General features: G+C 40.1%; 1 protein-coding gene and 1 long non-coding RNA gene across 2 annotated transcripts in view; both read left to right on the top strand.

Annotated features, from left to right (window-relative positions):
- Window positions 1-3448: 3448 nt before the first annotated feature.
- Window positions 3449-7229, top strand: LOC111976556 (uncharacterized). Its single transcript, XR_002878937.2, has 3 exons — window positions 3449-4036; window positions 4298-4356; window positions 5661-7229. It is a non-coding gene; the product is annotated as an uncharacterized lncRNA (long non-coding RNA).
- A 12293-nt stretch (window positions 7230-19522) lies between these two features.
- LOC111976553 (E3 ubiquitin-protein ligase MIB2-like) overlaps window positions 19523-24087 on the top strand; it is an 84301-nt gene continuing 79736 nt past the window's right edge. The window contains 1 exon segment of the mRNA XM_024005475.2: window positions 19523-19657. Coding sequence (XP_023861243.2) covers window positions 19591-19657 — 67 coding nt within the window. The 5' untranslated portion in view covers window positions 19523-19590.

A 24087-nucleotide genomic window follows, 5' to 3' on the forward strand; every position in this document is an offset into this window, starting at 1 on the left:
ATTCGCTATCGCTAACGTGCATGAATCAATGCTGCTGTGTGTGGCTATTGTAGTAAGCTAATATAATGCTAAATTTGTTTTCGCTGTAAAAACTTAAAAAATCTGAAATATTGGCTGGATTCACAAAGATCTTTGTCTTTCATTTGCTGTACACTGTGTATTTTTCATAAATGTTTATGATGAGTATTTAGGTAATTCACGTTGCTCTCTGTAGTTATTCTAGTTGCTTTGGTGAGAGTTGTGATGGTGGCTGCAATGTAAAACTATGATTTATACCTGAAATATGCAAATTTTTCGAACAAAACATAAGCTATACAAAAATATGTTATCAGACTGTCATCTGATGAAGTTGTTCTTGGTTAGTGACTATTATATCTTTATTTGGTCGAATTTGTGATAGCTACCTATGCAGTAAAAAAATGGTGGAGAAAAAAAAGTGTGGTCTTTGCTATCGTGGTTAGCTAATAAAATACATATTGGTCTTCCCTGTAAAACATTTTAAAAATCAGAAATGATGGCTGGATTCACAAGATGTGTATCTTTCATCTGGTGTCTTGGACTTGTGTTCATGATATTTCGATGCTAGTATTTACTTGTGGCGCTATGCTAGGCTATGCTAGTCAGCTTTTTTACTGATGAGGGGGCTCCCGGATCTGGGATTGGGACCAACTAGAAGTTAAATAAGCATGCCCCATTCAAAAATGTAGAACTAAGAACAGATATAGCCCCTGGTACACCCTGACTTGACTGCCCTTGACCAGCACAAAACATCCTGTAACATAACTGCATTAGCATCGAATAGCCCCGCGATAGCAACTTTTCAGGGAAGTCAGGAACCAATTTACATAGTCAGTTAGGAAAGCAAAAACTAGCTTTTTCAAACAGAAATGTGCATCCTGTAGCACTAATTCCAAAAAGTTTTGGACACTGTAACGTCCATTGGGAATAAGACCACCTCCTCCCACGCTGCCCACTGCACTGAGGCTAGGAAACACTGTCACCACCGATAAATCTACGATAATTGCGGATTTCATAAGAATTTTTCTACGGCCGGCCATGCTTTCCACCTGGCTACCCCTACCCTGGCCAACAGCTCTGCACCCCCCGCAGCAACCTGCCCAAGCCCCCCCCTTCTCCCACAGCTCTGCACCCCCCGCAGCAACCTGCCCAAGCCCCCCCGCTTCTCCTTCACCCAAATGCAGATAGCTGATGTTCTGAAAGAGCTGCAAAATCTGGACCCCTGCAAATCAGCTGGGCTAGACACTCTGGACCCTCTTTCTAAAATTATCCGCTGCAATTGTTGCAACCCCTATTACTAGCTTGTTCAACCTTTCTTTCGTATCGTCTGAGATCCCTAAAGATTGGAAAGCTGCCGCGGTCATCCCCCACTTCAAAGGGGGAGACACTCTAGACCCAAACTGTTACAGACCTATATCCATCCTTCCCTGCCTTTCCAAAGTCTTCGAAAGCCAAGTTAACAAACCGATCAAAGACCATTTCGAATCCCACCATACCTTCTCTGCTATGCAATCTGGTTTCCGAGCTGGTCCTGGGTGCACCTCAGCAACGCTCAAGGTCCTAAACGATATCATAACTGCCATCGATAAAAGACAGTACTGTGCTGCCGTCTTCATCAACCTGGCCAAGGCTTTCGACTCTGTCAATCACCTCATTCTTATCGGCAGACTACATAGCCTTGGTTTCTCAAATGACTGCCTCGCCTGGTTCACCAATTACTTCTCAGAGTTCAGTGTGTCAAATCGGAGGGCCTGTTGTCCGGACCTCTGGCAGTCTCTATGGGGGTGCCACAGGGTTCAATTCTCGGGCCGACTCTTTTCTCTGTATATATCAATGATGTCGCTCTTGCTGCTGGTGATTCTCTGATCCACCTCTACGCAGACAACACCCTTCTGTATACATCTGGCCCTTCTGAGGACACTGTGTTAACAAACCTCCAAACGAGCTTCAATGCCATACAACACTCCTTCCGTGGCCTCCAACTGCTCTTAAATGCTTGTAAAACTAAATGCATGCTCTTCAACCGATCGCTGCCTGCACCCGCACGCCCGACTAGCATCACTACTCTGGACGGTTCCGACTTAGAATATGTGGACAACTACAAATACCTAGGTGTCTGGTTAGACTGTAAACGCTCCTTCCAGACTCACATTAAGCATCTCCAATCCAAAATTAAATCTAGAATCAGCTTCCTATTTCGCAACAAAACCTCCTTCACTCACGCTGCCAAACATACCCTTGTAAAACTGACTATCCTACCGATCCTTGACTTAGGCGGTCATTTACAAAATAGCCTCCAACACTCTACTCAGCATATTGGATGTAGTCTATCACAGTGCCATCTGTTTTGTCACTAAAGCCCCATATACTACCCACCACTGCAACCTGTATGCTCTCGTTGGCTGGCCCTCGCTACATATCCGTAGCCAAACCCACTGGCTCCAGGTCATCTATAAGTATTTTCTAGGTAAAGCCCCGCCTTATCTCAGCTCACTGGTCACCATAGCAACACCCACCCGTAGCACACGCTCCAGCAGGTATATTTCACTGGTCATCCCCAAAGCCAACACCTCGTTTGGCCGCCTTTCCTTCCAGTTCTCTGCTGCCAATGACTGGAACAAATTGCAAAAAATCACTGACGCTGGAGACCTATATCTCCCTCTAACTTTAAGCATTAGCTGTCAGAGCAGCTTACCGATCACTGTACCTGTACACAGCRKATCTGTAAATAGCACACCCAACTACCTCATCCCCATATTGTTATTTATCTTCTTGCTCTTTTGCACCCCAGCATCTCTACTTGCACATCATCATCTGCACATCTATCACTCCAGTGTTAATTGCTAAATCGTAATTATTTCACCACTATGACCTATTTATTGCCTTACCTCCCTAATCTTCTACATTTTCACACACTGTACATAGATTTTTCTATTGTGTTATTGACTGTACGTTTGTTTATCCCATGTATAACTCTGTGTTGTTGTTTTTGTCACACTGCTTTGCTTTATCTTGGCCAGGTCGCAGTTGTAAATGAGAACTTGTTCCCAACTGGCCTACCTGGTTAAATAAAGGTGAAATAAAATACATTTGTTTTACACTTTTTTGGTTACTACAAGATTCTTCTACTTTGAAGAATCTCATATCAAATATATTTTGATTTGTTTAACACATTTTTGGTTACTACATGATTCCATATGTGTTATTTCATAGTTTTGATGTCTTCACTATTATTATACAATGTAGAAAATAGTAAAAATAAAGAAAAACCATTGAATGAGTAGGTGTGTCCAAACTTTTGACTCGTAATGTACGTTTTGGGCGATTTGTGTGCCCATGAAAACTGTTTTCACCCCATCACATAAGGAGACACGAAATGTAGTTACACTTCATTTCTGAGATCTCTATACAAAAAAACAGTCCAATCTCTAGAGCCAGGATTCTTACAGTGTTAAAGTTCAGTGTCTAATTTAACTGCTTAATGCTTAATATATTAATAATATATAACGACAACTTACACTGTCATAAATGCTAGGACAGAAAAGTAATGTTTTGCGTCACACGATTTTGGACATAATTTTTGAGTAACACAGAGTACATTATCACATGTCCTTTGAGATGAACTGATGGGTGATGCATTTCGACGACAGCTGAGAAGTGATGCGATACCATCGATATACTTTCCTTCACAACAAAATGGAAGATTCTCAATTAGAAGTAACCTAACGTTAGCTAGCTTAGTTGGACTAGCTGGGTAAATTAGCTAGCTAACGTTACAGTCCTATTGAACTCTGAAAGCCATCAGCTAACGTTAAATCATATCGCTAAGTTATCTTTTGGTATACACTGTCAATCAATTAACGTTACGCTTATGGCTGCCATGGTAATCACTGCTAGACTGGTAGCTAGCTAAGTTACCTTCAGCAGGGTGAACATGTTTGTTTGTTCGTTCTGATGCTAGCTAATGTTACTCTTATTTGGTGTTTTAATTTGGTAGCGACCCATTCACCCTTGTGTGGTAAACACTATGTTATTAAAAATAGAATTGTCGATATAGCTAACTCACGCTTTGTTTGTGTGTTGGTATTAATGATGAATGTGTATAAACCGTCTATAGTTGGCTAACAATRGTGGTGCCAATTTAGTGACGCTAGTTAGCTAACAGCAAACGGACAATATTGAAATGTCCATGTTAGGTATGCTTAGTTAGCCAGTCTAATAGAGATCAATACAATTGGTGGGGTGGTTAAGTTGTGTATTGTTCTATATTTTGTTGCAGGTGGTATAGAATCTTCCACCATGATGCGCTTCCAACCCCTGGCTCAGCACAAGGTGAAGGTAAGTTGGCTAAGATAGCTCAATTTACAGTAAGTATGGTATTAACATGAATTGGGCAGTGTTTGTGTTATGGGGTTACAGGTGGTTAGAGGTAGCCTGAGGACCACAGAGTACCTTCCAGACCATAGTCTACCCCTCCTCTCTTTTTACCTTTTTTTTTGTTGTAAAACTCTGGTTATCTGGACTCATTCCACAGTGTCCTGCTGTTAAAATACCCCAAAGCAGGGGCATTTTGGCTACACAAGCATGAGGGAGTGGACACACCTTGCGGTTATGGAGCACAACAAGCTTGTGGGACAGAAACCAGCAAGGGACACTGAAACTACAACAGTAATGACACAACCACCTCATTCTTCTCTCTGCAGAAAACACAATACAAAGACATGTTTACAAAATTCCCATGCAAAGGGCTACTATTGACAATAATGATTTGTCAAAGTCAATGGGCTGGGGGATGTTTACAGACAGTACTTTGAGATGAGGAAGGGGGTTTATGTTGTGCTTAGACAGTTAATATATTGTTAGTGGTGGAAAAATTACCCAATTGTCATACTTGAGTAAAGGTAAATATACCTTAATAGAAAATGACTCAAAAGTGAAAGTCACCCAGTACAATACTACCTGAGTAAAAGTCTAAAAGTGTTTTGGTTTTAGATATACTTAAGTATCAAAAGTTAAAGTATAAATCATTTCAAATTCCTTATATTAAGCAAACCAGATGGCACCATTTTTATTTACGGTTAGCCAGGGGCACGCTCCAACACTCAGACAACATTTACAAATGAAGCATGTGTTTGAGTCTGCCAGATCAGAGGCAGTAGGGATGACCAGGGAAGTTCTCTTGATGTGTGTGAATTGGACCATTTTCCTGTTCTGCTAAGCATTCGAAATGTAACAAATACTTTTGGGTGTGAGTGAACATTTTTGGAGTAAAAAGTACATTACTTTCTTTAGAAATATAGTGGAGTAAAAGCTGTCAAATCTAAATAGTAAAGTACAGATACCCCCCAAAACTACTTAAGTACTTTACACCACTGTGTATGAGAGTGATTGAGGTACCATTTCTCCTCAATCTCCCATACACAACAATTCATACTGTGTAAGGACTGCCTTTCAAAGACTTTTCACACTTCCTTGAGCCCGCCCCAGCCCATTCACTTTCCTCTCAAAAGCAGCTCCCAATGTTCCCTAAACAATACGCTAGCCGGTCCCATTCGGTTGATACTTTTTCCACCAAAGGCGTGTTGCCCTACATCCCTTCCACAAAGTGTAAAATGCTAACACCACAACCATGTATTTTCCAGGAGATGTGCAGTACCAGGAAATATTCTGCAAGAGGACCAAACAGTTGGTGGTTAAGAAGCCCTACACCACTTTCGGCAGAGCCTTATCCAGCTGGCCATTCACCGCAGACAGAACAAGCCCATCGCCATAGCACAAAGAGTCTCCGCTTCCCCAGTGCACCATGCCAAACTCAATTGCCAGTGTACCGAAGCCAGATAAAGGACTATGGCTGCATTTACACAGGCAGCCCAATTCTGATATTTTTTCACTAATGGGTCTTTTGATCAATCAGCTCTGTTGTGAAAAAAATATCAGAATTGGGCTGTCTGAGTAAACGCAGACAGTGTGGCTCAGCATAAGATCATGTAGAACACACTGGAGGATACTGAGGGGAGAATGGCTCATAATAATGGCCAGGACGGAGCAAATGGAATGGTATCAAACACATTGAAACTATGTGTTTGATGTATTTGATATTGTTCCACTCTTGCCATTACCACGAGCCCGTCATCCCCAATTAAGGTGCCTCCAACCCTGTTTCTGGAGAACTACCCTCCTGTAGGTTTATACTCCTACCCTAGTTGTAACTAACCTAGTTCAGTTTATCAACCAGCTAATTATTAGAATCAGGTGTGCTAGGTTAGGGTTGGAGTGAACCTACAGGATGGTAGCTCTCCAGGAACAGGGTTGGAGAGCCCTGATTTAGAACCACCATCAAATAAATATAGATATTTTATATTAGTCTTTTAAATGTGTCTGCCCTTATGAATTCACAGAAGACATTTATATTAAAACTGTACAGGGCTCTGTAGCTTTAAACAGATGCTAGACATTCAGATATCCTCTGTAGACTCTACAGATGGGACTTATTCACCATAGTAACCTCCTTAACCAAGCCTCAGAGCGTCAGGGACTGACTGGGCCAACCCAACAGCAGGTCCCTCACAATGAGGGGTGGGCTTCAGCTTAGCACACAATTCCAAAACCACATGAGTGGGCTTGGGCTATATGGAGATTAGCATAAATGCTATGTACTGGTTGTGCATCCCACCTAAACTTATCTGTAATTACTGTATTGGGCTGTAGTTCTGCTCTTGTTTTTAGTGTATTTTTTAAATACTATGCATTTTTGGTGTCCTGTTGTGTATATATAAAATATGCTATAAAGCAATGATGCCAAACTGCGCAAATATTTGGAACTCATTGTACAAGATGAGATGTTATATTTTACATAATTTATTTAAKAAAAAATATGCATAATAATATGTGCAGTAAAGTGGGAAAGCATGGATGAGAATAAAGACTCAGAAGTTGTGGKACCCCTTTGGGGACCATGGCCACAAGCAACACATACTCCCTCTGTTGGACTCCTATGATAAAGCACTTGCATCACTCAGTTACTGTTGCTGAAAAAACATTGTTTGAACATCATTGCATTGTTCGTAATAACGTTGAAAACGACTAATTCTCTCAGTTGTAAAGTACCTGTAGATTAACTATAGACAGACCGAATCAACAAAGTGGTAATGAATAGTATAGTGATCTGGATGCACCTTTTTTAAATAAACAGATTTGGTGTAACATGACAATGGAATGGAGTACAACTTCTATCGAGTCATTTGATGACACAAAAAAACGAATGATTTTTTAAATATCCAGTACACATGGTCTGTTTTTCTGCCACCATCAGAGAGCGCTATTTCCACTTTAACCTCAACTAGCCTGGACCGCCACTCTGTTCGCAATTTGATGTGTTTATTTTGTTAGTTGTGAGGACGACGCTTCAATGACACTTTTGTTTTGAAGAGAAAAGTCAAGCGAAAGGTCGATGCAGCGTTTAGCTAGCTACCTACGGAGGTTGACTAGCTAGGTGACTTGCTTAGTTGCTGCCTCAAGCTTCCCTTAATCACACCGACAGAGTCATTGAGTTTTGTTTGGTACACCAGTAGTATACTGAACAAAAATCAAAACGCATCATGCAACAATTTCAAAGTTTTTACTGAGTTACAGATCTTATAAGGAAAGCAGTCAATTTAAATAAATAAATTGGGCCTTAATCTATGGATTTCACATGACTCGGCAGGGGTGCAGCTATGAATGGTCCTTGGAGGGCACACATCCAGTAAAAATTTTGGATTACATAATGAATAGTGGTGAACAATTAGTTATTTTTGAGGTCGTTTATGTTCAATTATTAAAATAATCACTGTTTTCAAATTCGATAATTTTGTAGACAGTAAATGCACTATGCATTATGTGGGTTGAATGCTATAACAAAATAAAACAAAAGTAGTGACTGCCCATTACTGCTTATCACTTATTAACCATAATTTATTCACATGAAATTTGTTTTATTTGATACATTTATTTTTTCATTCCAAGTCATCTCATCTCTATAGAGCTGCTGCCTATGCTGTCTGACAAATTCACTATTCTAGTAGTTCTACTACTATTACTATTACTTCTTTTACTACTATTCTAGTAGTAAAAAATGCATGTTTTTATATGACTGATGAATGCCAAAGTATCAAACACTTAGATAATGTATTTTCAGGTAATGATACCAGTGGTGTAAAGTACTTAAGTAAAATGTACTACTCAAGTAGTTTTTTGGGGGTATCTGTACTTTACTATTTATATTTTTGACAGCTTTTACTCCACTACATTCCTACAGTGCCTTGCAAAGGTATTCACCCCCTTGGCATTTTTTCCTATTTTGTTGCATTACAACCTGTAATTTAAATGGATTTTGGATTTTGTGTAATGGACATACACAAAATACACCAAACTGGTGAAGTGAAATAAAACAAATGTCTTGTTTCAAAAAATTATAAAAGAAAAAGTGGTGCGTGCACATGTATTCACCCCCTTTGCTATGAAGCCCCTAAATAAGATCTGGTGCAACCAATTACCTTCAGAAGTCACATAATTAGTTAAATAAAGTCCACCTGTGTGCAATCTAAGTGTCACATGATCTGTCACACGATCTCAGTAAAAATAAACCTGTTCTGAAAAGCCCCAGAGTCTGCAACACCACTAAGCAAGGGGGACCATGAAGACCAAGGAGCTCTCAAAACAGGTCAGGGATAAAGTTGTGGAGAAGTACAGATCAGGGTTGGGTTATAAAAAAATATCTGAAACGTTGAACATCCCACTGAGCACCATTAAATCCATTATTAAAGAATGGAAATGATATGGCACCACAACAAACCTGCCAAAAGAGGGCCGCCCATTGGAGTATCTGTCCATAGGACCACTTTAAGCCGTACACTTTACGGAAGAGTGGCCAGAAAAAAAGCCATTGCTTAAAGAAAAAAATAAGCAAATACATTTAGTGTTCTCCAAAGGGTGGGAGACTCCCCAAACATATGAAAGAAGGTACTCTGGTCAGATGAGACTAAAATTTAGTTTTTTGGCCATCAAGGAAAACGCTATGTCTGGGGCAAACCCAACACCTCTCATCACCCCGAGCCTACCATTGCCATGCTTCACTGTGGAGGAGGCAGCATCATGCTGTGGGGGTGTTTTTCATCGGCAGGGACTGGGAAACTGGTCAGAATTGAAGGAATGATYGATGGTGCTAAATACAGAGAAATTCTTGAGGGAAAGCTATTTACGTCTTCCAGAGACTTGAGACTGGGACGGAGGTTCACCTTCCAGCAGGACAATGACCCTAAGCATACTGCTAAAGCAACACTCAAGCGGTTTAAGGGGAAACAGTTTAAAAGTCTTGGAATGGCCTAGTCAAAGTCCAGACCTCAATCGAATTGAGAATCTGTGGTATGACTTAAAGATTGCTGTACACCAGCGGAACCCATCCAACTTGAAGGAGCTGGAGCAGTTTTGCCTTGAAGAATGGGCAAAATCCAAGTGGCTAGATGTGCCCAGCTTATAGAGCCATACCCCAAGAGACTTGCAGGTGTAGTTGCTGCAAGAGGTGCCTCTACAAAGTATTGACTTTGGGGGGGTGAATAGTTATGCACGCTCAAGTTTTCTTWTTTTTTTGTCTTATTTCTTGTTTGTTTCACAATGAAAAATATTTTGCATCTTCAAAGTGGTAGGCATGTTGTGTAAATCAACATACCCCCACAAAAAATCTATTTTAATTCCAGGTTGTAAGGCAACAAAATAGGAAAAATACCAAGGGGGTGAATACTTTTGCAAGCCACTGTAAATAAAATAATGTACTTTTTACTCCATACATTTTCCCTGACACCCAAAAGTACTCGTTACATTTCGAATGCTTAGCAGGACAGGAAAATGGTCCAATTCACACATCAAGAGAACATCCCTGGTCATCCCTACTGCCTCTTATCTGGCAGACTCACTAAACACAAATGCTCCATTTGTAAATTATGTCTGAGTGTTTGAGTGCCCCTGGCTATCCGTAAATAAATAAAAACTAGAAAATTGTGATCGCCTGGTTTGCTTAATATAAGTAATGTAAAATTATACTTTTACTTTTGATACTTAAGTATATTTTAGCAATTACATTTACTTTTGATACGTAAGTATTTAAAACCGAATACTTTGACTTTTACTAAATTAGTATTTTATTGGGTGACTCACTTTTACTTGAGTCATTTTTTACTAAGGTATTTTTACTTTTACTCGAGTATGACAATGATGTACCTTTTCCACCACTGAGTGATACCATGCAAAGCAACTGCTTTCTGTCCCTCACGCTTTCTCTCTTCTCTGTCTGCTCCACACAGACCTGACAGTAAGTGAGCACACAATGGATTTTGGCCATTGTATTGGATTACCACGTTTTCTGTGCTAAACTATGTAGAATATTGGTCTGTTTGAAACTTCAACTCCCTACTACATCGCACGGTTTGGGGTTGATCTGATTTATCTTTACAGAAACTGAGCATCAAGCTCACAGAAAAAAACCTACGAAATGGAATTCAAATAATTTCACCAATGTAGGTCAATTAGTTATTTAAAACCCCAAAAATAACAGACATTTCGGTTAATCATTCAGCACTAATGTTGAAAAAATTTGACTGCAGAATTTATTACCCAGCATTGAATCAATGATGCTGTCGGTCTGATCAAGGAGTCAATCTGCTAGTTACGTTACTGGATAGGTGACAAACTATGTCCTCTGAGCAGGCTATTGTTATTTAATGTTTACAGGAAACATAAATACATGTAATACATGAATAGATACATTTTATGCAGGGGTTAGCCACCCAGCTATTTCTGTGCATGAGAAAACAAGAAGTGACGCACTGTATTTCCTTTACAATTCATTTCACGGGCACAGATAGAACAATAAGCCAGATGTTTCACCGGATGTGTAAATCTGAAGCATCCYGTTGGCTTTTTCACCCACCACCAAATATGGTGATGAGAGGAAGCCCAGTGGCTGGCGGTGGGAGAAGATGGAGCACAAATATAGAAAACCCGGTGCCAAGTGACAATTGAAAATATTTTGTTTTCCACTGAGACAGCTTTTAAACAAATTAAAACAGAACTGAAAAGGAGAAGAACAATCTAAACGAAACGTGTCCATATTTAGTCCATTGAATATTTAAATAAATGTATTTTTTAAGAAAAAAAAATCATAAATGCAACAAAACAAGAGAATGCAAACACATGCTCTCATGTATCTCTTGAAAGCGAAAAGTATCAGTGAGCTCTGGTTTTAAAGCTTTAAAGTTGATCATGTTTTAAAAAACATTTAAAAGGAGACGATTTTGGCCGATGTTCTGCTTATTTTCTCATCTATGAAACATTTGGTCTCAGTACAGTTTTCTGTTCCCCAAACTAGACTCTGTTACGGACAGTGGACTACGTTCAGTAGACATTACCCTTTGCCAAAGTTTTTAAAATTGCTTGTTTTAGAAGGAGTTCAAGGGCAAATTGAGTTAATGCACATGCCCACTTCAGAGTTCCCTAACCAAAATATGCAAATAGATGCAAGAACGCGCCAATAGGATCACGCTAGCTAGTGCCTGGCTCGGCCCACCTCCTTGCTTGTTCTGCCCACTATGGTTCATTTGTCCCCATTGGAAACGACAGGCTGTGGGCTATCTTGGGTTAGTTATAAGAAATCTTTGGTATGGGCGTGTGGCTGACTGGCTAGGTTGCTAATTGCTAGTTAGCCAATCAACTTCCGTTCTGAGCACAGCAGACGTCAACCATGACCATAGACACCCATATGGAGTTACACGTTAACACCGATTAAATATTTGAAGTCGGGTAAGGAAAGCACGAGAAAACAATGTTTTCGAACTAGTAGCTTAGCTAAAATGTTAGCTAGAAGTTTTTAGAGTTAGCTAGCTAAATGTGTGCTAMCTAGCTAACGTTAGCTTATCAGGACTACCAGCTGTACCAATGAATGTAGCTAACGTAATGCATATCAGGGGTGTAAATGATCCATTAAGGCGATTCTGTTGCAAAACGTTTCGTCTGTTCGTAAACGTTTTGCAACAGAAACCGTTTACTCCAAACGGAAAACGTTTCAATTGGATAAATGCAGGTAGGTCCCTCCCCGTTTCGTTCAGGTTGGTTCTGTTTGGATCTTAAACGGTAAACATTTTCACGACGTAATCAATAAACCTCAGTCCATGCATGGCAGCTGTTGTCGCCTAATGTCATTATGGCCATTGAAAAGGATAGAATTCCGGAAATTTTAAGCAGCTATGTGGATTGCACTTGAATGTATATCCACTTACTTTCACACATTTAAAACCCACSTAGGTTTAACGTTACACCTATACCTCCTGAAATTCAGGAGTAGCCAAAGTGTTTACATTGTGTGTCAGTCAAGTAGTTTATGTTTATTTGGTGCCACATTCATTAAATTTTTTGTAGGCTGATTGGCTAAACTAGCAACATTAGACCTGCTGCCAAAGAATAGCCTCAAAGCCTCAATATGGTTGTATTGCATAAATGAAGTCGGCTACATAATAAGTAGGCCTATGCCTTTAGTTAGCCCAAAGCCTTTATCAGGAGTGGCAGGTAGCCTCATGGTTAGAGCTTTGGACAAGTAACCGAAATGTTGGAAGATCGAATCCCCAAGCTGACAAGGTAAAAATCTGTCGTTCTTCCCCTGAACAAGGCAGTTAACCCACTGTTCCTAGGCCGCCATTGAAAATAAGAATTTGTTCTTAACTGACTTGCCTAGTCAAATAAAGGTTAAAAAAAATATACATGAAAATCTCTGTTTAGCCTAACGTCGCACCATAAGGACAATTACCTTACACACTATGTTTGGTTTCAATAGCAGGTGTGAGCCTGCTTCACTGGTATCAGAAGTGTGATAACTGTTAAAGATAAACTCCAGATTTTGATGATAACATTTCCTCATTGCTGCCCAATGCCCCTGATTTGCAATGACCCCTCTCTGGGGTGACCCATTGATTTGCATACTCCTCAGCCAGAATAAATATTTGCTCAGTCCACTGCAAAGATGCAGGTGATACACCCCCCATTGCCACCACTGRTGAAAAAAATCATAGGGAAAAACGATGTCTAGTCTTGCTAAATGTATGTTTTATTGTGAAACTTTGCAAAAAATGTGATACAAATACAGATATTTGCACACTTCTCAGGCAGAAGAAATACTTGCTAAGTGCCGCTCGTCCATATATTTATATATTCTTAATTCCTTTACTTAGATTTGTGTTTTGGTATAATTTGTGAAATTGTTAGATATTACTTGTTAGATATTACTGCACTGTTAGAGCTAGAAACACAAGCATTTCGCTACATCCGCAATAACATCTGCTAAACACGTGTATGTGACCAATAAGATTTAATTTTGAGTAGACTATTCTAGCCTTGAGGTGTGGTGGTTCAGGTGCTGTTATTAGCACACATTCTCTCTAAACAGAGGTCTTAGAATCAATAGTTTTTGAGTGGTGTTTGACTGGACTGCGTTGCTGTTTCTGTCTAGTTTGTCACCATTGTTTGATATTAGCTTGGCTAATAGCTTGGCTATTTTGGGAAAATTAGGTTATCATTGTCTATCCTACCATACAGGATATGTGATCATTTGCTCTGTATTACTCAAAAATTAATCCTATGTGCCCCTATGCTTGAGCTATGCCTCATGGGTTTGTTTGAGTGTTCCTTCTTGTCTAGTATACATTTAAGCTGTTTTTTCATTTATTGACATTGATCAGACATCTCTGATTGTTGATTGTTGAAAAATCACAGGCATTATGCCTTTCCAGTTTATGTGTATTGCCTAGATGCTGCTGCTGAATGTTGTCTGAAACTTGGAAGTGCAGAATATGACTTGTGGTCTTTCTATAAACTAGGGTACCAGTGAGGATTTCCTACACTGGACAACTTGTTACAGCTGCTGATATGTCATTTATAATAATCAGATTTTTTTCTCTCATGTTATTACATTAAAAGCTATATTCAATCAAATTCACCAGTTGATTTAAAACCTATGTTTAGCCCTTTCTCATGGTTGGTGTCTTGACGGATTTGTCCAAAATCGTGTGACATTAAACATTACTTTTCTGTCCTAGCATTTATGACAGTGTAAGTTGTCGTTATAACATATATTAAGCATTAATCAGTTAAATTAGACACTGAACTTTAACACTAAGAATCCTGGCTCTAGAGGTTGGACAGTTTTTTTGTATAGAGATCTCAGAAATGAAGTGTAACTACATTTCGTGTCTCCTTATGTGATGGGGTGAAAACAGTTTTCATGGGCACACAAATCCCCCAAAATGCACACTACCAGTCAAAAGTTTGGACACACCTACTCATTCAATGGTTTTTCTTTATTTTTACTATTTTTTACATTGTATAATAATAGTGAGGWCATCAAAACTATGAAATAACACATATGGAATCATGTACAGTTGAAGTTGGAAGTTTACATACACCTTAACCAAATACATTTAAACTCAGTTGTTCACAATTCCTGACATTTAATCCTAGTAAAAATTCCCTGTCTTATGTCAGTTAGGATCACAACTTTTTTTAAAGAATGTGAAATATCAGAATAATAGTAGAGAGAATGATTTATTTCAGCTTTTATTTCTTTCATCACATTCCCAGTGGGTCAGAAGTTTACATACGCTCAATTAGTATTTGGTAGCATTGCCTTTCAATTGTTTAACTTGGGTCAAACATTTCAGGTAGCCTTCCATAAGCTTCACACAATAAGTTGGGTGAAATTTGGCCCATTCCTTCTGACAGAGCTGGTGTAACTTAGTCAGGTTTGTAGGCCTCCTTGCTCGCCTACGCTTTTTCAGTTCTGCCCACACATTTTCTATAGGATGAGGTCAGTGCTTTGTGATGACCACTCCAATACCTTGACTTTGTTGTCCTTAAGCCATTTTGCCACAACTTTGGAAGCATGCTTGGGGTCATTGTCCATTTGGAAGACCCATTTGTGACCAAGCTTTAACTTCCTGACTGATGTCTTGAGATGTTACTTCAATATATCCACATAATTTCCCCTTCTCATGATGCCATCTATTTTATGAAGTGCACCAGTCCCTCCTGCAGCAAAGCACCCCGACAACATGATGCTGCCACCCCCGTGCTTCACGGTTGGGATGGTGTTCTTCGGGTTGGAAGCCTCCCCCTTTTTCCTCTAAACATAACGATGGTCATTATGGCCAAACAGTTCTATTTTTGTTTCATCAGACCAGAGGACATTTCTCCAAAAAGTARGATCTTTGTCCCCATGTCCAGTTGCACACCGTAGTCTGGCTTTTTTATGGCGGTTTTGGAGSAGTGGCTTCTTTCTTGCTGAGCGGCCTTTCAGGTTATGTCGATATAGGACTCATTTTTACTGTGGATATAGATACTTTTGTACCGGTTTCCTCCAGCATCTTCACAATGTCCTTTGGTGCTGTTCTGGGATTGATTTGCACTTTTCGCACCAAAGTACGTTAATCTCTAGGAAACAGAACGCGTCTCCTTCCTGAGCGGTATGACAGCTGCGTGGTCCCATGGTGTTTATATTTGCGTACTATTGTTTGTTCAGATGAACGTGGTACCTTCAGGCGTTTGGAAATTGCTCCCAAGGATGACTTGTGGAGGTCTACAATTGMTTTTCTGAAGTTTTGGCTGATTTCTTTAGATTTTCCCATGATGTCAAGCAAAGAGGCGCTGAGTTTGAAGGTAGGCCTTGAAATACATCCACAGGTACACGTCCAATTGACTCAAATTATGTCAATTAGCCTATCAGAAGCTTCTAAAGCCATGACAATATTTTTGTGGAATTTTACAAACTGTTAGGCACAGTCAACTTAGTGTATGTGAACTTCTGACCCACTGGAATTGTTATGCAGTGAAATTATCTGTCTGTAAGCAATTGTTGGAAAATGACTTGTGTCGTGCACAAAGTAGGTGTCCTAACCGACTTGCCAAAACTATAGTTTGTTAACAGGAAATTTGTGGAGTGGTTGAAAAACGAGTTTTAATGACTCCAACCTAAGTGTATGTATACTTACGACTTCAACTGTACATTCATGCATACAAACATACATACATACATACATACGTACATACGTACATACATACAGTGCCTTCAGAAACTATTCATACCCCTTTGACTTGTTCCACATTTTGATGTTACAGCCTGAATTCAAAATGAATTWAAAAAWATATATATCTCACCAATCTCCACACAATACCCCATAATGACAAAGTGAAAACAGGTTTTTAGAAATGTTTGCAAATGTATTCCAAATGAAATATATATATCTCGTTTACATAACTATTAACACCATTTAGTCAGTATTTTGTAGAATCACCTTTGGCAGTTATTGCAGCTGTGAGTCTTTCTGGGTAAGTCTCTAAGAGCTTTCCACACCTGGATTGTGCAACATTTTGCCCATTATTCTTGAAAAAATTATTCAAGTTCTGTCAAATGATCCCTTATTGATGTCACTTGTTAAATCCACTTCAATCAGTGTAGATTAAGGGGAGGGAACCGGTTAAAGAAGTATTTTTAAGCCTGGGGACAATTTAGACATGGATTGTGTATATGTGCCATTCAGAGGGTGACTGGGCAAGACAAAAGATCTCAGTGCCTTTGATCGGGGTATGGTAGTAGGTGGCAGGCGCACCGGTTTGAGTGTGCCAAGAACTGCAACATTGCTGGGTTTTTCACACTCAGTAGTTTCCAGTGTGTATCAAGAATAGTCCACCACCGAAAGGACATCCAGCCAACTTGAAAGAATCTGCGGGAAGCATTGGCGTCAATATGGGCCAGCATCCCTGTGGAACACTTTCAACACCTTATAGAGTTGAGGCTGTTCTGAGGGAAAAGGTATATTTTGATCTCTTTTTTGTTTTCTGTGTGAAAAACACAGAATTCTGCATTAACGAGACCCCTGGGGTGTGTCTGTTTGAAGGGACCAGTATCGGGAGGTATCCGGCTAGTAACAGTGACTAAGGTTCAGGGCAGGGCACTGGGCGGAGGCCGGCTAGTGGTGACTATTTAACACTCTGATGGCCTGGAGATAAACAGCTTCAATCAGTCTCTCGGTCCCAGCTTTGAAGCACCTTTACTGTCTCCTTCTAGATGGTAGCGGGGTGGCTGGGGTCCTTGATTATCTTCTTTGCCTTCATGTGACACAGGAGACTGTTTTAAGTTCTGGAGGGCAGGCAGTGTGCCCTCATGCATTCAGCTGACCGCACCACCCTCTGGAGAGCCCTGCGGTTTGCGGAAGGTTCAATTGCCATACCAAGCGGTGATACAGCCAGACAGGATGCTCTCAATGGTGCATCTGTAGAAGTTTGTGATGGTCTTAGGGGCCAAGCCAAATTTCTTCAGTCTCCTGAATTTGAAGAGGCACTGTTGCGCCTTCTTCACCGCACTGTCTGTGTGAAGGGACCATTTCAGGTCGTCAGTGATGTGCACGCTGAGGAACTTGAAGCTTTTGACCCTCTCCACTGCGGCCCCGTCGATCTCAATCTGCTGTGTGGCGCACCACAACCCCCCGTTCCTCCTTTTCATTGGCTAGTTGGCAGTAGGAATGTCAGCTGCATATTAGGTAGCTTGTTCATGAGCCAGTGACTGTTAGTAGAATGGCTGGCTGCAAAATGCACTGTCCTGTCCGGTCCATGCCCATTACTGTATTACTGTGCTGTTCAAGTCTGTGAGAACACACACTATCCCCATTTCTCTTCCACTTCCCTTGCTATTACCTCAACACACACGCACACACACAAACACACTCAGGTCTACACACAGTCCGAAAATTGGAACCAATGCCAGGTGCTCATTCTTCAAGTCCCCATCCATCCTGCCCCTTTTCTAACACAGAAAAGCGCAGCCTTTCTCCAAACACACTTCCCCTCCCTTCCCCCTGCTCTCGCTGCCCCTCCCCCTCATCTCGGTTCTCTGGCCGTCTGTTCACTGGCAGCAGAAAGAGCGAGAGAGGTGTCCCTGGGTATGGAAAGGAAGCTGTGCAGCGCAGTGTGTAAAATACGCACACTGGCATAGTGTGTTGATGAGGGAGACAACGCATACCCGTGTGTGTCACCGGTGTTCGACAGTAACAACGGATTTAGCAGCTGAAGAGAATCCCATCCGCCTGTTTGTGAGAGTGGGTGTGTACGTGTGCATGCATGCACGCCAACCCGAATGGCCTGCCTGGGCAGCCAATTTCCTCACTGCCCTCCTCCTCTGATAATCCCTGCTGACACTCCACACAAAGGACTGAACGCTGGCCGCATCCTCCAGAAAGACCCTCTTCACTCTGCTTCTCTGCCTGTCTCGTTCCGATTACCCACACCCAGGCTGGCTACAGGGAGGATGCTGCTGCCGTAACGCTGTATGCCTGCTGCTACATCACCTCTTGTTACTTGGCTGCTACCTCCTCCTTCACCTTCTCCTCTGCTGGTCCATTCTGCTGGTCCAGTCCCCCTCCACCACAGCACAGCGCTCTAGCCCCAGGATCCTCCCCCCTCTCAATTCCTCTCACTGGAGGTGTTCCTAGGCTGCTGGTGGAACCGCTGCATGGTCTCTTTCTTCTCACCATCTTGCGCTGATCTGAGGAGGCCTCCTCTCCTCCTCCCCCGTTTTTTTTTTGTCTATCGCTGACTGTGCCGCACGCGTCTATTCCAACAGGTAAACCTACGAACCGCGCCACAAATTTGTAGCCGTGACACAATATTTCACAAAATTGGCGCTAGTTTCAGGGCGATATGAGAATGATATTTGGAAATTCTGACAGTAATGTTGTGCCTTATCACATTTCTGGTAATGCAGTGCATGTATTGCTTTTAATGTTGCTATAGCTATTTAATTGTTTCGGTTTGAAGGATCACTCAAATTAGGGGAGTGTCTTTTGAAAACATAGCTGTATCCTGGAAACGTTTGTGTATTTTTTACTCTGAAATGGAGCATGGTGACCATCTTATTTGATTTTTTTTCTTTATTGATAAATAGGACAGGACTGTCTGTCTCTTTTCCAGAAGAGCACAATGAAAGGTGAACCAGTGAAATATTATATATTATTAATAATAATATTTTATTGATTGAGATAGCAAATCTCTGAAAACTGTTTAGAAATTTTGAGTTAGACAAATTTCTCACGTGAAAGGTATGCTATTTGATCATACATGTGCCCAGCTATGAGAATAATTTTACACGTGTAATTTAATTCCCTCAAAATGTGGGTTGATCTAAGGGCCTACTCTAAATATTCAAAGCTATCATCAGTAGGTCTACTTCTGTAACTCATCAGTGATATGAATGCAGTTAGTGATACAGGACTACCACGGGGCTATTGCTACAACCCTTTGACAGACTTTCTTTACCTTGTTTTTTGTCACAGATAGTGAGTCCAGCATGTTCCGTTCCAAAAACAAAGAGCAAACTTCACCCCAAAGCAAATACTGTAGGACAGAAACTGCTTGAACATGTTTATTCCTCTGATAGCAGGATGACTGGTCCATAGTGCTAAGACAGTCACATTGACAAGGCAGTGACACAGCACAAAGCTGCTCATGGTGTCCTGCGACTCTGGAATAGAGCTCTTTGAGATGTTCAGGAGTGGGATGAAGATCATGGGGAGTGAGTTTACTTCTCTCTTTTTACCAACTAGTGGATATACTGACTCAATGTTGCATTATTTGGAGCTTATATAATACAGAAATAGAATACTCAGTAGGATTGGGTACTGTTCAGGCTTCTGTTCAGATATTGTGTTTAGGATTGTTATGTGGTTTGTGATAATGGTTCAGAGGCTCTGGGATGCGACAATTGCTTCTTTCTCAGTCACAGGGTGTCCAGTGAGAGTACATAGAGTTTTTGCCACATTCTGGCAATTTTCAATATGACTTAGGTCTAATTACACACCAAATTGTAAAAAAAAAATATATATATATATATTTATAATATATATATATGAGGAACACTGCTTTACTCCAGTTGGAATATACTGATACAATGTAAACAGTCAATAATTACATTGTACAGCAAGCTACATCAAATCAAAACCAGGGAAGTCACGAGCCTGAAATGGAAAACGGCAAATTAAGTTGGTCCAGTGTTTTAGCCAGGGTGAGCTAGGTGATGCAATCTTGCCAGATGGGTTGTTTATCCAGTATCCATATTAATTTTCAGAAAACCCTGCGGCACCAGATGTTTCTGACATGCGTCAGTTCCATCAAGATTCCACCAAGTACCTAGCCTAATTCTAGCAATACACACAGCCTATATACAAAGGCCTACCTACTTCAAAAATGTGTGTATGCCTAGCCCTAGCATAGGTCTATATGATTAAATCAATTATTATCCAGATAGAATGTAAATAAACCACATTATTACAGCGGTCTAGATGTAGATGGGCATCAGATGTTAGTGTGATAGAATATGATAACATGGCCGTGTGGGCACTCAATCCTACCTTTACCAGTGCTTCACATTATCACACTGTTGAAATTTAGTCAAGTCAATCAAATGTTCACAGTAAGGTATTGGACAGATATAGCATTTTTCTTCCGATATTTGTTGTTAGACGGGCAAAGAATCAGAAAAATGTAATTTAGGCTTGGGTAACTTTGAATATTTCGCTATTGATAAATCTGTGTCAACTTGCATTCAGCCCATGCACCTTGCCTCATATATAATGCTTAGAATTGTGGGGAAGGGCCACTCCCTTTGAAATTAGTGATTTCATTAGTAATGTTTATGATTAATCCACCTATACAGGGTTGGAGACTAGGGTAGGCTATGTGTCTTGTGCACTGTTATCAGAAAATGCCCTTTAATTTACACTCTTATTATGCACCTAGAGAGTATTACCTTGGAGGTATGCTATTTCTGTCTCTGTCCGAGCGTCTGTGTGTACGCGTGTGTCTGTGTGTGTGTTGGTGACGTCAGCTTCACAAGGCCAACATCCCGGAGACGCCTCTTCACGTTTGATGTTGAGACTGGTGTTTTGCGGGTACTATTTAATGAAGCTGRCAGTTGAGAACTTGTGAGGCGTCTGTTTCTCAAACTAGACACTCTAATATACTTGTCCTCTTGCTCATTTATGCACCGGGGCCTCTCACATTTCTATTCTGGTTAGACACCGTTTGTGCTCTTCTGTGAAGGGAGTAGTACACAGTGTTGTACGAGATCTTCAGTTTCTTGGCAATTTCTCGCATGGAATAGCCTTCATTTCTCAGAACAAGAATAGACTGACAAGTTTCAGAAGAAAGTTCTTTGTTTCTGGCCATTTTGAGCCTGTAATCGAACCCACAAATGCTGATGCTCCAGATACTCAACTAGTCTAAAGAAGGCCAGTTTTATTTCTTCTTTAATCAGAACAACAGTTTTCAGCTGTGCTAACATAATTGCAAAAGGGTTTTCTAATGATCAATTAGACTTTTAAAGTGATCAACTTGGATTAGCTAACACAACATGCCATTGGAACACAGGAGTGATGGTTGCTGATAATGGGCCTCTGTACGCCTATGTAGATATTCCATAAAAAATCTGCCATTTCCAGCTACAATAGTCATTTACAACATTAACAATGTCTACACTGTATTTCTGATCAATTTGATGTTATTTTGATGGACAAAAAATTTGCTTTTCTTTCAAAAAAGAGGACATTTGTAAGTGACCCCAAATTTTGAACGGTAGTGTATATTTCTTATTACCGCAACACAATCTGTAATTTCTCGTTGCTTATTTGAGCTGTTCTTGCCATAATATGAACTTGGTCTTTTATCAAATAGCCCTATCTTCTGTATACCACCCCTACCTTGTCACAACACAATTGATCGGCTCAAACGCATTATGAATGAAAGAAATTCCACAAATTAACTTTTAACAAGACACACCTGTTAATTGAAATCCATTACAGGTGACTACCTCATGAAGCTGGTTGAGAGAATGCCAAAATTGTGCAAAGCTGTCATCAAGGCAAAGGGTGGCTACTTCGAAGAATATAAAATATTTATATATATTTGTTTAACACTTTTTTTGGTTACTACTACATGTTATTTAATAGTTTTGATGTCTTCACTATTATTTTACAAGGTAGAAAATATAAAAAATAAAGAAAAACCCTTGAATGAGTAGGTGTGTCAAACTTTTGACTGGTACTGTATGTGGGGTATGGACCAAAAACAGGTACACATGTCAAAATGAAGGATATCCTCCTTTTAGTGCTAATACGCAAACTCCAGATTGTGGCTTTAAGTAAATTTAAAATGGGGTTTATACCCATATTTCCTGACAACCCCTACTTAATCAAATAACTGATGTTTCACAAAAAATATATACTATAGGTATAAGTAGTGGTCCTAGTAAATCATTCAAGTTACCAGCACAGCACACCCATTGACTATACATTAAAATTAGCTTATTATCCTTACTGAAATTAAGGTTCTCATTACCGAAATGGACCCCAAAAATGATGTGGTTGTGAAAAATGTGTGTTTCGGTAATGAAAGACCCTGAGCTGCAAGTAATAGCAGACAGCCATTATGAGTCAGCAAACAATTGACCACATCAATAAACCCTATTCATCCTTCCATGTTGGTAAGGTAATGGTTCTCTAAGATTTCCCAATTTGAGCTTTTTAGTAATTTCGGTAATGAGAAGGTCAGGTGTCGTAAAGGGGGTGTTTAAGAATAAGATCCTCATTCTGAAGGCATATAAGTGAAGTAATTAAATTAACTTGTGCTCATCTAAGGACTACTCCTCTAGATGATGCATCATGGTTGAATAACAATATTTAGAAATAAAATATTGGCGTTTTTACAGCAACTTAAAGTGTTGCGGTAATGAGAAACATGGCCACAGATAGTGTTTTTACGTAATAAATATTATAGTTTAATGTAGACTTCAAGTAGTATGATTTATGGACAAACTACAGCAACATATTTTGTTTTATTCAAATAATTTAGATTTTTCTAAAGTAACATTTTATAAGTGACCCAAGAATWTAAACTGGGCGCATTTCGGTAATGACAATTTTGGGGTGAAAATGTACAAAATTCTAGGGACTTCTTTTTAGACTGCCATAAACTAAGCATCTTAGTCTTCAGAATGATAGTTGATTGTGGCAGATGCATCATGGTTTTCTAACGATTTGTTACTGCCATGGATAATACTGATTTAATGCGAATCACCCAACCACAGGCCCCTGTAGGGCCCACAAAATAATATGGACCTCTGCTGTGTTGGTGTTGTTGGGTTTTGGCTTGCTTGCGCTCTTGCTGGCTTGTTTGCACTCTTGCTTGCTTGCTTGCTTACAGTAATTATAGTAGGGTACAATTTGGTGGCTGAGAATCCTTTTGAATAACCTGGTTGTCCTTTATGGCAGCTCTACTTCTTACTTCTTTTTCATGTTGATTTATTGATTAGGTCCTAAACATGGTCCACCCAGAAGTCTGCTGCACACCTTTGTGGGAAGATCCGTTTAGCATGCCACAAATGTAACCCATTGATTGTGAATATCGATTCCCAGTTTTTCTTCTTTGGTCCGATGTCAGCCAACTAGCCACTGTATCCTACTGGGTTGAGCTAAGCTCCCACTGTGGACCAGTGTTCTTTTAAAGCCAGGATAAGGGCTTGTTGTGGAGGTAGTCACCCCCAGATTCATCCATGCTGGGAGTGTACTTGGCACAGTCAGTCCTAGTCCAATTTTAATTCTGATTAGATATCAGTATACAAATCAAATCAAATCAAATCAAATTTTATTAGTCACATACACATGGTTAGCAGATGTTAATGCGAGTGTAGCGAAATGCTTGTGCTTTAGTTCCGAAATGCAGTAATAACCAACAGTAATCTAACCTAACAATTCCACACTACTACCTTACACACACACACAAGTGTAAAGGGATAAAGAATATGTACATAAAGATATATGAATGAGTGGTGGTACAGAACGGCATGGCAGATGCAGTAGATGGTATAGGTAGGTATATACGTATGAGATGAGTACTGTAGGGTATGTAAACATAAATGGGCATAGTTTAAAGTGCTAGTGGTACATGTAT

This window comes from Salvelinus sp. IW2-2015, linkage group LG17 (genome assembly GCF_002910315.2).
Source record: "Salvelinus sp. IW2-2015 linkage group LG17, ASM291031v2, whole genome shotgun sequence".
Classification (NCBI taxonomy): Eukaryota; Metazoa; Chordata; class Actinopteri; order Salmoniformes; family Salmonidae; genus Salvelinus; species Salvelinus sp. IW2-2015.